Raw genomic sequence first — 13,715 nt, forward strand, 5'->3', positions numbered from 1 at the left:
AGATGGAGGGATGGAGTGGAGAGGTATATGAGAGAGGGGTATGTGAGCTGGGAGCAGGGTAGTGAAATGGTGGGGGACAGGGCAACATGAAGGGGATGTGTCTGTGGCCACCCTTTACAGGATGAAGGCATCTGGCAATAGATAGATAGATAGAGACAGATAAATATACAAAGTGGTACCCAAAAGTTCCAGTAATTTGAATACTGTAGGAAAATAAGTTACCTTATCTCCTAGTCCTCACTGTCGCCTTCGAAGTGGTCCCCTTGGTCATGTATACAGTGGTCCTAATGTTTTTTCCATGAATCCTGGAAGGCTTCAGGCATGATGGTCTTGACCACCTCGTGTGATTCTGTCTGGATCTCCTCAATCAAGTCAAATCAACACCCTTTCAGTCGTAATTTCAGCTTGGGAAACAGGAAAAAGTTGCAGGGGGTAAGGTCAGGCGAATAGGGTGGGTGGAGAATGACTACCGTGTTAGTGGAAGCCAGGAACTGCCGAACAACAATTGATTTGTGGGCAGGGGCATTGTCATGATGCAGGACCCAGTCTTTGTTCTTCCACTGTTCTGGACATTTGCGGCGGATGTTCTTCCTCCGACGCTGCAAAACTTCATAGTAAAACTTTCTGCTGACAGACTGACTGGGTGGGATGAATTCCTTGTGAACAATCCCTTGGATATCAAAGAAAACAATCAACATCATCTTGACACTGCTGTGCCATTGGTCTGCCATTGCAAAACCACCAAACCACCTACACACCATGTTACAATAGTAAGCAACAATATGTCCGCTCACAGACATGGTCAGGGCCACAATGACGCATAAGGGGTGCTGCTGACTCCTCCTAGCAGCAAAAGGCAAAACTGCAAAAGGCTGGCTCCCTCTGTTTAAATTACTGTGAGCTGGAAGCAGAGCAATGAAATGGTGGGGGACAGGGCGACATGGAGGCAATTTGTTTAGTGGCCACCCCTTATGGGATTGAAGCGTCTGACAATAGACAGATGGATAGATAGACAGATAAAATATCATATATATACAGTACTGTATATAATATGAATGTACTCTTTTCATTTAACAGGATACTAACAAATGGATGTGAGGCATAGTGTTTCTCAGGATTCTGTCCTGTCACCAACTCTCTTCTACTCCACACCGACCCTCTAAGCTGTATATCTAACCCTATCCACACATATGCTGATGACTCCACCCTACACTTTTCTATTTGTTTCCCACAGAGTCCAACACAGCAGTTACTTCAACAAACAAGGTGTAAGGCTATGGCACACCAAAATTTCCTATCTGGCTCATATCTCTATTTGGAATAAAAGCAACTTTGTTGTTTTTAATGCATCCAAAACTCAGTTCTGACATCTCGACCCACCAAAATCTTCTGCAGGAACATCCTTTAATATTTACCGATAACCAACTCAATCCCGCATCAGCTCCGAAAATATTTAGTTTCATTCTCTTGGGATTTATCATGGAGTGACCATGTTACATCTCTCTTGCAAAATTTGCTTCCAAGAGATTAAGAGTGCTGATCCAACTCTGTGCCCTCTTTACTCCCACAAAGATGTTGGCTCCATACAGTGGTTTTATTCACCCCTGTGTAGAGTACAACTTTCATTGGTGGGGAGGCTCCCTACATACAGCTCTTTTCAAAAGGGTGAAGTCAAAGACTTTTTGTCTCATTAACTCTGCTCTTACATGCTCCTTTCAACCTCTGTCTCTTTGCTGCACTGTTACATCTTTATCTCTTTTCTATCACTACTTCAATGGTCACTGCTCCTCTGAACTGTCTGCTTGCATCCCTCCACCTCTACGACGGGCGCGTAGCACCCATTTAGCAACAAACTCTTATCCCTTTTCTGTCCGACTCTCAAATGCAAGAGTTAACTGTTACTCCCAGTCCCTCATTTATGCAACAGGTCAACTCTGGAACTGTCTGTCTGTATTTCCCACTTCCTATGATCTACAGTCTCTCAATTGCAGTGCGTCCAGGCATCTCAAGATGAACAGATCTTGAATTTGGCTCTCTTTTGTATTGTTTTTGTTTTATTCTTGGAAGGAACAGTTTGCCAGCTTCTGGCCTTTGGTGCCTTCTTCCTTGCATTAAAAAAAAAAAAAAGAAAAAAAAATGCAGAGGGTTTGGTTTGCCAAATAGGTGGATAGCTATGGAAAGTATGTGAAAAAGTGAGGCATGGAGTTTGATGAGGCTAGGAAACTAATGAGAGATCAAGCTGACTGGATGGACTTTGTCTGGAGGAGTGCATGATAATGGTGTGGCATCCCCCCCCCCCCCTTTTTTTTTTTCAAACTGACAGTCATCGCACTGACTGTCTGACAGGTAACGTGAAGCACTTATTTGCAGAAAGGTGCACTTGTAAGGCAGAGTGATGATTCTGAGGGCTTAGATGATTAGTAAGTGTGTTGCTCATTTCACTGGGGATACCATTGACATATTCTGCCCACTAATTTTTTTTCCCTTTGCTTTCTGGATCCTGCTTCACCCAACTTGTCGATGGGTTAGAGAGGCATGAAAATGAGGATGATACTTCTCATTTGGTAAATACACCAATTCATCGGTTCAACTGTCATATTATGGGGGGGGGGGAAAAAAAAAAAAAAAAAAAGCTTTATCAAGCTCAACAATAATCCATTAAGCCTGGGGATATACTGTAATATAATTTTTACTTATTACATGTACGTTTGTGGTAGGTGGGGGCACTCGCCATCCACTCACTTGATATAGTGCTGCTCTCGGGCAACTGCCCTTTCATCTCTTCCTTCCTTCCTTCCTCTTCTGTCTTTTTTTCCCTCATTCTTTTCTCTCACTTTTGCTTACAGGTGACTCTACACTCCCTCTTCTGTCTTTCTTTCCTTCATTCTGTCCTCTTCCTTCTGCTCTTCCTTTTGCCTATGGGTGACTCTACACTGAGTGACAAGCCAAATGACTTCCTGTACACCTAGAAACCATGTACTGTACTATGCTGGGTGATAACCATATAACCAAATTATGGTGCCTGGTGGTTTAATGGGTAATTAAGGTACTCCAATCGGATTGAGCCAGTGCAGGTTTATATTCAAGGGGTGGTTGGGGTTTATTGCTCATGTAATGCCACTCAGGGTTGAGTGAGGCTGGACACTCTCATCTTAAATGTCAAACCAACTTGCCTAGCCCTGGGCTCCTATGCTCCTCATGGGGCAACTCTAGATTAGATGATGATGATGAAGAGGATGACTTATTACTTTCAGATAATTTAATTCTGCTACAGAGAAACTTTTCAACATGGTGAGGCTAGATACCGTCAAAATAATTTCAGCCATGCCCAACCACATCTTGCATATACCTGTAAGTATGCAATGCTCACAACAACTACACAAGGACGATGAATGCACCTGATCCCTTCAGTCATAGCTCTCTCTACAGGTTTCAAACTTGCTACCATTGGCTGGAGATGAACAATGTGGCTAAGCATCAAAATGGCATACGCCACCTTTATCTCTAGTGTACTGTACACAAAGGTACCATCACACATGAACTCTGACACAGCTTGCTATTCAGAGATGTAATATTGCCAGTCCTGCAAATTTAGTCCTTAAAGCAGACAAAAAAATCCATAAACAGATACATTCATCAGGCTTAAAGTGTTAATAAACCCTTCAATATGAGAGGTCTTTCTTAAGTTGAACAATATTATCTATTAGCATCAGGAGCAAACTAAATAAGATATCATCTGGATTCAACTTGCAATGAAAACATTTCAGTATACTTCTTTACACAACAGATATGTGGTGTTCAATCAGCTGTTGCAACATTAAGGGCATCTTTGTTATTCTAGTGCTATCATTTAAAAATTTTTATTTAACTCTGAATAAACTTTTCAAACCAAAGGGGTTAGATATATGCACTATTAACTCCTTCACTGCAATGAGAGTCTCCTAAACTGAGTAGAATATGTCTGGAATTTTCCAGCACAAAATGAATGAAGCCATACTTGGGCTGAGGATTTTTTTATTGCACATTTGTTCTTTATCAGTGCTAGAATTAAGTGTAATCCTTAAAACACTACAGTTCATCTACCTTAACGTGACAGAGATTTTAATCACTTTTTTACTTATTTCTCATTGCTCAATGACAAAGTAGGACAGTACTACATCCTTTCAAAAGCATTTCTTTGTGACTTAAGTGCTACTGTTAATCTCCTGTTAAGGCTCAATGTCAGCAAAGAAAATACTACACCTCTACATCTTTTTCATAGCAATACTTTGTGACTAGCACCATACGCTACATGTATCATATCAGCTCAGTAGCAGAACAAGAGAATACTACAACTCTATATCTTTTCCATAACACCTCTCTGACTAACACCATACTGTAAAGTTAATCTCTCATTATATTTCGGCATTCAAGATGGAAAGATGGCAATTTTAGGCCATGTTAAAGCAGACATAGTATAAATTACTGTACATGACTAGAAAACCTCCAAATCCCATCACAAAAATAGAAAGCCCTCACTACAAAACACCAGACCTCTCCTATGTGACTCTCATCCTAACCATGCGTGACAGGTCAACAGCCTTGCCCCGCTCAATGATACTTGGGTCTCCTGTTTCAGCTGCCTCACGCTGCTTCTGGATCTGGTAGAGCTGAATGGAGCGCTCACGGATGGATCCCTCCACTGATGGCGGTGTGGGGAACTCTGGGGGTGCTGCTGCTCCACTCTCACGTGCAGCCACAACCTGACGTTTGTGCTCAGCTTCCATTTCATCATACTTCTTCAGCAGACCCACTGCCCACTGCCACAAGTTAGCAAAACAATACAGTTACAGTGATCACCATCATAATGATGCTTCCTACTACAGGGATTCAGGAAAAAAAAAGAAAATAAAATGTATCAAAGAGAACCAGTAGTATGAAGGGACACCCATAATCCACTCACTCAGTGTACTGCTCTCTCTCTCTCTCTCTCTCTCTCTCTCCTGAGTGACAAGCCATATAGTTTCCTATAACCCAAGAAACCATTTACTACACTGAATGGTGACCAAACAGCCAAATGATGCCTGGTGGTCTAGTGAGTTAAGGTACTCCAACCAGAGGGAGCCTGTAAGGTTTCCATTATAGGGTGATTTTTCTTTTTCCCCCCCTCACTTAATGTCAATCCAAGCAGACTGAGTTTGGTCATCTTTACCTTAAATGTCTGGACTGAGTACCGTAATCATGCCCAGGGCTCCTATGCTCCTGCTTATTTGGGGCATTATGGGATTAGACGATGGATGGATGGATGGATGGATGATAATGGGAGAACTCTCAACTGCATGCCCAATAACATGGATAACAAAATCATTCATACATCATTCAGGCTCATGGAATCCTGGCTCCACCTTACAAACCTTGACATATGCATTTTTTTTTTTTTTTTTTTAGTTTTCTTTAAAGACATGTTTCCTATATGCCTGCTAAACAGTAATTCAGACTCAGTGCACTCAGGGCACATAAAAAGAACAAACTTGGGGCAACAAACAGAAACACACTCCCTACTCTACAAAGTGGATCAGTCATGTCCTATTGTCCTATGCTTCCCCAGCATAGGCCCCCATCCTACTGAACACTCACTACAACAAGTTGCTGGCCATACAGAACAAAACCCTATGCATCATCACTGGCTGCACCAAAACCACTCCCACAGCTCATTTACACTCTGAAACTATAGTCCTCCCTGTTAGGAAATACTGTATCTTGATACAAGAGGTACACAGTTCTATGTGGCAGCCTGTGGCAATACACAACATCCTTCTTTATTATATGACAGAGTTACACAATGCAACTTGATACATAAAACAATCATCTCACAAACAGTACCAGACTCCTCTACAACAACACCCCACCTCCAGACATTTCAACACTAACAATGAAGAAACACCTACATACTCACTTAACATGCAGGGCAATATAACAGCTCAACAGAACACTATACCAAAAGCCCCCTCCTGACATTCATGTGGCAAACCAGATGAAGACAGAAAACTGAGATATCATAGGTGTGCAGTGTGTGAAGAATGATGAAAGAAAGGTACTGGCAGACAGTAAGGATATTAAAGATGCCAGGAGAGACTATTATAACCAGCTGCTGAATGTGGAGTTTGACTAGTAGAGGGAAGGTTTGGAGTCAGTGGATTTAATGTTTTGCCCTTGGCCTTTGATTGATGTTTCTGCTCTGAGCAGGGTAATAGTCAGGATGCAGTTGGGCAAGGTGGTGAGTGTGTTTGGATGGACTGGTGCAATGGTGAAGGCCTCAGGAGATATGGCAACAGGATTAGTTACTGATTTGACAAATTTGAATATAAATGAGTGTGTTGTCTCAGATGACTGGCTGAAAAGTGTCTGTAAATGTGTACAATGGGAAGGAGGATGATGCCTTGGTAAGATAAAATTACAGAGACATAAAACTTTTAGACCAGTTAGTGAAGACAACAGAGAGAATCCTAAAACGTATGATGAGGGCAAGTGTGAATGCTGATGACAAGCAGTCTGAGTTTATGCCAGGCAAAGGGACCACTGATGCAATATTCATTTTCAGATAGCTTGGGGAAAAGTATACAACAGAAAAGGGAGCTATACCTAATTTTGTTGATTTGGAGATGGCCTTTGACTGAGTCCCTAGGGAAGTGGTGAGGTGCACAATGAGAAACCCTGGGATCGAGGAGTGACTGGTCAGAATGGTTATGGCTATGCATGTGGATGCTCTCATCTAGGTGAGAGTGAATGGAGATTTGAGTGACGAATTTTCTGTGAATGTTGGCATCCATCAGGGGTCCGCCTTGAGCCTCTTATTGTTTGTCATGGTGCTTGAAGCTCTCTCACATGACTTCAGAAATGGAATCCCATGAGAGATTTTGTATACTGATGACTGGATGTTGATTGCACAGAATGAAGAGGAAGTGGAGGAATGATTTAGGAAATGGTGAGATCGAATGGGGCTCAAGAGTTTGAGAGTAAATGTAAATAAAACAAAAGTGATGATATCTAGGGCTGGTGGCAGTACTGTCAAAGCAGAAGTGTGGCCATGTGCAGTTTGCCACAAGGGTGTGGGAAGTAACTCCATCCTGTGCAGTGTTTGTGATAAGTGGGAGCATATGTGATGTAGTGCTACTAGAAGTAGACTTCAAAATAATGCTGATTTTATTTGTGCAGCGTGTCAAGGAACGCATGCAGAGACTGTCAGGCATGGAAGGACTGATCTTGCTGGAGAGTTTCTTGAGTGTGTGGAGGAGATTTGTTATTTGGGGGACAAATTATGTGCTGGAAGTGGGGCTGGAGCTAGCTCTGCGCTTATGGTAAGGGATGGTTGGAGGAAGTTCAGGGAACTGTTGTCCCTCCTGAGATCAAAAGAGTTTTCCTGCCATGCTATGAGATTTTTGTACCTGCCATGTGTTAGGAGTGTAATGCTGTATGGTAAAAAGTCCTGGAAGGTAATGGAAGAGGATATTCATAGGTTCAAAAGTACAAATGACAATGATTAGATGGATTCGTAATGCGTCACTGAATGCGAGGCCTGGGAGGGCTAGGATTATGACTGAAGAGCTGAGAAGAAGAATGGGGCTGGTTGGGAAAGTTGAAAGGATGGTGGATGACAACTGAGTGCAGAGGGTGAGAAATGTAAATGTTGAGGGTAGGGTTGTGAAAGGCAGACCAAAAAAGACCTGGAACAAGGTAACAAAGTGTAACCTCAGGGATAAAGGACTGAATAGGAAGGCTGCCAGAGACTGGACAGTGTGGCGATTCGACATTAAATGACCATGGCCGACACGTGCAAGCATGCTGGAGCCTTTATAAACGATACAATAAACACAGTATGTTGACCCAGAAGACTGAGTGAAGAGTGCAACTGTATATGTGTATAAAGGAAAGTGGAAGACACGGGAAAGAGGAAATAATATCGGCATAAAACTTTTGGACAAGATATCGAAGACAATGGACAGTGCCATAGAAGGGACGATACGGGAAGAATGAATACTGATAAAATATAGTTTGAGTTTATGTCAGGCAAAGGGACCACTGATGTCATATTCACTGTCCAAAAGCTTCAGAAAAAATACAGAGGAAAGAATAGGGAGCTGTACTTTATTTTTGTTGATCTGAAGAAAGCCTTTGACAGAGTCCCAGGGGTGGTGAAGTGTGATATAAGAAACACCTTGGGACTGAGGAGTGGGTGGTTAGAGAGGTTACGGTTATGTATGTGAGTGCTCACATCCAGCTGAGAGTGAATGGAGATCTGAGTGATGAGTTTTCTGCAATGTTGGTATGCATCAAGGGTTGGTCTCAGTCTTAAACCCCTTAATGTTTGTCATAGTGCCTGAAGCACTCTCAAGTGAATTCAGTAATGGAATCCCATGGGATATGTATACTGATGACTTGGATGCAGAGGATGAAAGGGAGGCAAAGGACAAATTTAGGATGAAGAGAGACAGCGTAAGGAACAAGAGTTTTAGAGTAAATGTGGATAAAAAAGTGATGATATCGAGGGCTGGTGGCAGTACACTCAGAGCAGAGGGAGTATGACCATGGGCAGTTTGCCACAAGGGTATGGTAAGATATTCCAACTTATGCAGTGTCCGTGGTAAGTGGGTGCATAAGAGATGTAGTGGCCTTAGAGGCTGGCCGCAGAATAATGCTGACATCGTGTGTACAGTGTGTCTGGGAGTGCACACAGAGATTGAGAGATGTGAAATGGTCGATATTGCTGGAGAGTCTGTTGAATGTGTGAAGGAGTTGTGTTACTTGGGGGACACTTTATGTGCTGAAGGTGTGGCTACGCTAAGGAGTGAGGAGTGGGTGAAGATAGTTCATGAGATGTTGCCTCTCCTAACAATGAGAGGGCTCTCCTTCAGTTCTAAGGGACAAATATATGCAGCATGTGTTAGGAGTGCAATGCTGTACTTGGATGGTAGAGAGACCTGGGCAGTAGAGGAAGAGGACAATCATAAAATCAAACTTACAGAAATGACAATAATTAGATTGATATGTAGTGCATCCCTGAAAGCAAGGCCTGTAGGGGGTTAGGATTGTAACTGAAGTGTTGAGAGGAAAGATGGGACTTGAATATACAGTGATCCCTTAGTTATCATGCATAAATGGTATTGCACCTAGTGCGTGATAATGAAATTGCATGACATCAGACACACGGAACCTAACAGACTTATCCTGATTGGTACTAGCACCCCATGTATACGCCCAAATTTTCTTTTTTACAACAATTTACTGCAGACCCACTACATACATACAGGCATACCCTGATAATCAGCAAATAAAAAATCAACAACTCACACAACAGGGGTTAAACCCAGGAAAACCATCTCATCTCTTAGACTTTGCTTCCGTTGATCCTCCAACGATCCGACCATCGGCAATTTGAAAGGCATGCGGTTCATTTAATGTATTTATTAACATTGCAAAAACAAACAATGTATTTTTCTTTATACACGAGATCAGCATGCAAGGGTTTCCCTTCATCATCATCATCACCCTTAATCTTCTGAAAATATCACACTGGACCTATACTGAAACAGAAACGTTATTCCACTTATGCCTCCGCTGCTGCGTGCATGCATGCATGCATGCGTTACACACACACACACACACACACACACACACACACACACACACACACACACACACACACACACACACGAATATGAGGACCTGGCAGAGAGTACAATTCAGAGTTTAAGATCATTAGTACATAAAATGGAAGAGAAATCGGAAAGAATTATACTAACTGGAGATTTTAATACAAATATAAATTGGAATACTCTAGATGTAATTAGCCAAGAAAGCTGTTGGCACCAAAAGCTCCTGGATCTCGTGCAACGCAATATGTGAGGGAAACCACCAGAAAAAGAGGACTCGATGTACCTTCAATGCTAGATCTAATATTTACTAGGCAAGAAAATGATATTGACAGTTTAATATATCACCCTCCACTCGGCCAAAGCGATCATGCAGTACTAAATTACAACTTCAGGATAGCATATGACATAGTTAACAGCAATGAAAGTTACAAAAAGAGCCTAAACTATAAAAAGGGAAATTATCATGACCTAAAGAAGTATTTCTTAGAAGTAGATTGGGAAAATGAGCTTAGAGGACAAGATTTAAATGCTGTATATAAAAAATTCTGTGAATTTTATGAAATAGGAGTCCAAAAGTACATCCCACAGCACAAAGAAACAGATAAGAAAATACAGAAATGGTTCAATACAGAATGTAAAAAATCAAAAGAAAGAAGAGATTTGTTGTGGAATAGATACAGGAGAGACAATAGTGAAAGGGCGTATAATAATTACAAACAGGCAAGAAATGATTATACAAGAATAAGGAGGGAAGCCCAAAAACAGTTTGAGGAGGATATAATAAATAAAAGTAGTGATCAACCAAAGCTGTTTTACAGCTACATCAGAAGCAAAACCAAAGTAAAAGATATACAGTAATACAATCCATTACGGACGAGGGAATCACCTATACACAAGAGAAAGATATTTGTGAAGCGCTAAATAAGAATTTCCAATTAGTTTTTACAGAAGAAAAAAAATTTTGAGAGGGACTATGTGGAACATGCATGTCCACACATACTACCAGATATACAAATATCAGAAGTAATACAGGAGGAGTTAAGTAAATTAGACAGAGGAAAAGCAAGTGGTTCTGATGAAATTTCATGTTGGGTACTACGAGAATGTGCAAAGGAGTTAAGTAAACCATTATTTTTAATTTTCAAGAAATCCTTGAGTCAAGGTAAACTACCTGATATTTGGAAGAAAGCAAATATTATCCCCTTATTCAAGAAAGGAAATAGACAAAATCCACTCAACTACCGACCAGTATCACTGACCAGTGTTGTAAGCAAGGTATTAGAAAAGCTTATAAGAAAAGCTTGGGTAAATCATCTAGAAGAACACAGTATGATAAAAGAAAGACAGCTTGGTTTCAGAAAAGGAAAATCAGCTATGACAGAGTAACAAACACAATACAGGAAAAAGAAGGATGGGTGGACAGTATCTATTTAGATTTCAAGAAAGCATTTGACACAGTACCACACCAAAGACTTTTATGGAAACTGTACCATCAAGGAGGAATTCAAGGCAAACTGTTTTGTTGGATGCAAGATTTTCTCATAAAAAGAGAAATGAAAACAGTACTAAGGGGAAACTATTCATCATGGAAAGAAGTGACTAGTGGAGTACCACAGGGTTCAGTGCTGGCACCAATCATGTTTTTAGTGTACATAAATGATATAAACAGTAACACTGGAAATGAAAGCTATCTGAATATGTTTGCAGATGATGCAAAAATACAAAGGAGAATTACTAACAGACTCTTGTAAAGAGCTACAAGAAGAATTAAATAAACTTCATGAATGGAGTAATACATGGCAAATGGAATTCAATGTGGACAAGTGTCATGTAATCAAGTTTGGTAAAAGTGGAAAAACACCTGATTGGGATTATACGTTAGGAAATAAAACCCTATACACATCAGAAAGAGAGAAGGACCTAGGTGTGATTATCAATAACAGACTATCTCCGGCTGACCACATCAGCGAGAAGGTACGGAACATGTATACACTGCTTGCAAATATGAGAATAGCATTCACATACATAAATGAAGACATGCTAAGAAGGATAATAACATCATTCATTAGACCAACCCTGGAATATGCATCAGTAGTCTGGAGTCCTCATCTCAAAAAACACATAGACAAGATTGAAAAAGTTCAAAGGGCCGCTACAAGATGGATACCAGGCTTAAGGGACCTAAGCTACGAAGAAAGGCTAAATAAACTGAATCTACCAACACTACAGGAGAGAAGGAAAAGAGGTGACATGATAATGCTATATAAGTGCATATCAGGGAAGGAGAAAATAAACATAAATGATTACTTAACATATGGGGAAGCATCAGCAAGAGGACACTGCAAAAAACTGTATAAGAAGAGAGGTGATAAAGACGTAAGGAAATTCAGTTTCCCAAACAGAGCAATTGATCAATGGAATGCACTACCGAATGAAATAGTGTGTGCCAAAACAATTCACAAATTTAAGGATATGTATGATAAATATGGTTTAAGACAAGGGACAGTACGAGCTTGACTCATTCCTGTAAAGATACAATTAGGTAAGAACAATTAGGTAAGAACACACACACACACACACACACACACACACACACACACACACCTGACATTTGGAAAAGGACAAACACTTTTCCCCTCTTCAAGAAAGGAAATAAACAAAATCCACTCAACTACCGATCAGTATCACTGACCGGCATTGTCTATGTATCTATCTATCTATTGCCATAATCCCGTAAGGGGTGGCCATTTGACTCTGAGTTATTTGTTTCATGGGGAGGGCCACTAACCCTTCACCAACCCACTTGCTGACACGTAGGGAGCACGTATGGTTTGGTTATATGGTTACCACCCAGCGTTGTAAATGGTTTCTTGGCTTACAGGAAACCATTTGGCTTGTCATTCAATGTAAGGCCACCTGTAAAGGACAGAAAAGCAATAAGAAGTGACAGGAAAGATGGGAGAAGTAGGAAGAGAGGAGGGCAGGCACAGAGAGATACAGTATTAGAAAAGCTGATATGAAAAATCTGGGTAAATCATCTGGAAAATCACAGTATAACACAAAGACAGTTTGCTTTTAGAAAGGGAAAATCACGTGTTACTAATCTACAGGCGGGTCCCGATCTCATGAGCTAATTGTGAGCAAGGATTTTGCTCGTTGGCCGAATTCTCGTTAAATGAAGTGAAGAACTTATGGTAAAAATAGGGTTAGGGTGCAAAGCCTCCGAGCAACCTCCCCCCAAACCACGAAAACTGACTTTCTGATCATTTTAAGCTGGAATAAGGGGATAATACAAGAGGGTAATACACCTAACAGCATTAGAAACTTAAAGATAAACGTATTCAACAGGTAATTAGATGTCTTACTTGGGTTTGAGTGTCTTCCGTGACATATGCCAGCTCTGCTCCACCACCGCTCGGCTGACTCATTTCCTCTCTCCGAGGCCTGAGAGGGTGCAGTGGTGGGAGGCTGGTCGGAGTATCAAAGCCCCCACTCCTCCACCTCTGCCTCTGATAACAGAGACAAGAGGAGGCTCTCGAACCCATGGAAATCCTCTTCCTCCTGACATGGCAACACTGAGGGTGCTGGTGGCTGTGGGGTGCGGGATGCTGAAGGGTTTGAGGGAGGAGATGTTGGGGAGCTGCACAGAGTCCTGGAAACTACCTAGGTCATAATGGGTCCTGGATCCAACGTTGATGTGCTAGTTGAGGGGCGAGGTTTCTTCTTGAAGAAACTATCGATGTGGTCTGGGTTGCTTTCGCCTTCTTCTGATGGTGCAGCTCCTCGTACTCTGACAGCAGCTTCATCATGCCTGTCTTGAAATTCATAGCCTGGTTAACAAAAGGGTCTGCATTCAGAATATCGTCTGTCAGTCCCATTGCTTTGTTGATGATGTTGCTGAGGAACCTGGTGGTTAGCTCCTTAACCTCAGGCAGCTTATCCTCCTCCACTGCCTCCTGCTCTCAGTGTTCGTCGAGCTGGAAGAGGTCATCCTCTGTTAGCTCCTGTGAGTGGAATTGCAGGAGCTCCACCACGTCCTGCTGGTTAACCTCGTCAAAGCCGGCGTTCTGTGCGACGGCAACA

General features: G+C 41.6%; 1 protein-coding gene across 1 annotated transcript in view; it reads right to left on the bottom strand.

The window, feature by feature from the left end:
• Positions 1 to 3,902: 3,902 nt before the first annotated feature.
• LOC145414373 (tetratricopeptide repeat protein 33-like) overlaps positions 3,903 to 13,715 on the bottom strand; it is a 176,207-nt gene continuing 166,394 nt past the window's right edge. Inside the window, exon 5 of the mRNA XM_080283906.1 lies at positions 3,903 to 4,799. Within this exon, the coding sequence (XP_080140032.1) occupies positions 4,539 to 4,799 (261 nt within the window). The 3' untranslated portion in view covers positions 3,903 to 4,538. The remainder of the gene's footprint in view (positions 4,800 to 13,715) is intronic.

The sequence above is a fragment of the Coenobita brevimanus genome, chromosome 99 (assembly GCF_032717465.1).
Source record: "Coenobita brevimanus isolate Jiangsu-jjx chromosome 99, ASM3271746v2, whole genome shotgun sequence".
In the NCBI taxonomy this organism is placed as follows: Eukaryota; Metazoa; Arthropoda; class Malacostraca; order Decapoda; family Coenobitidae; genus Coenobita; species Coenobita brevimanus.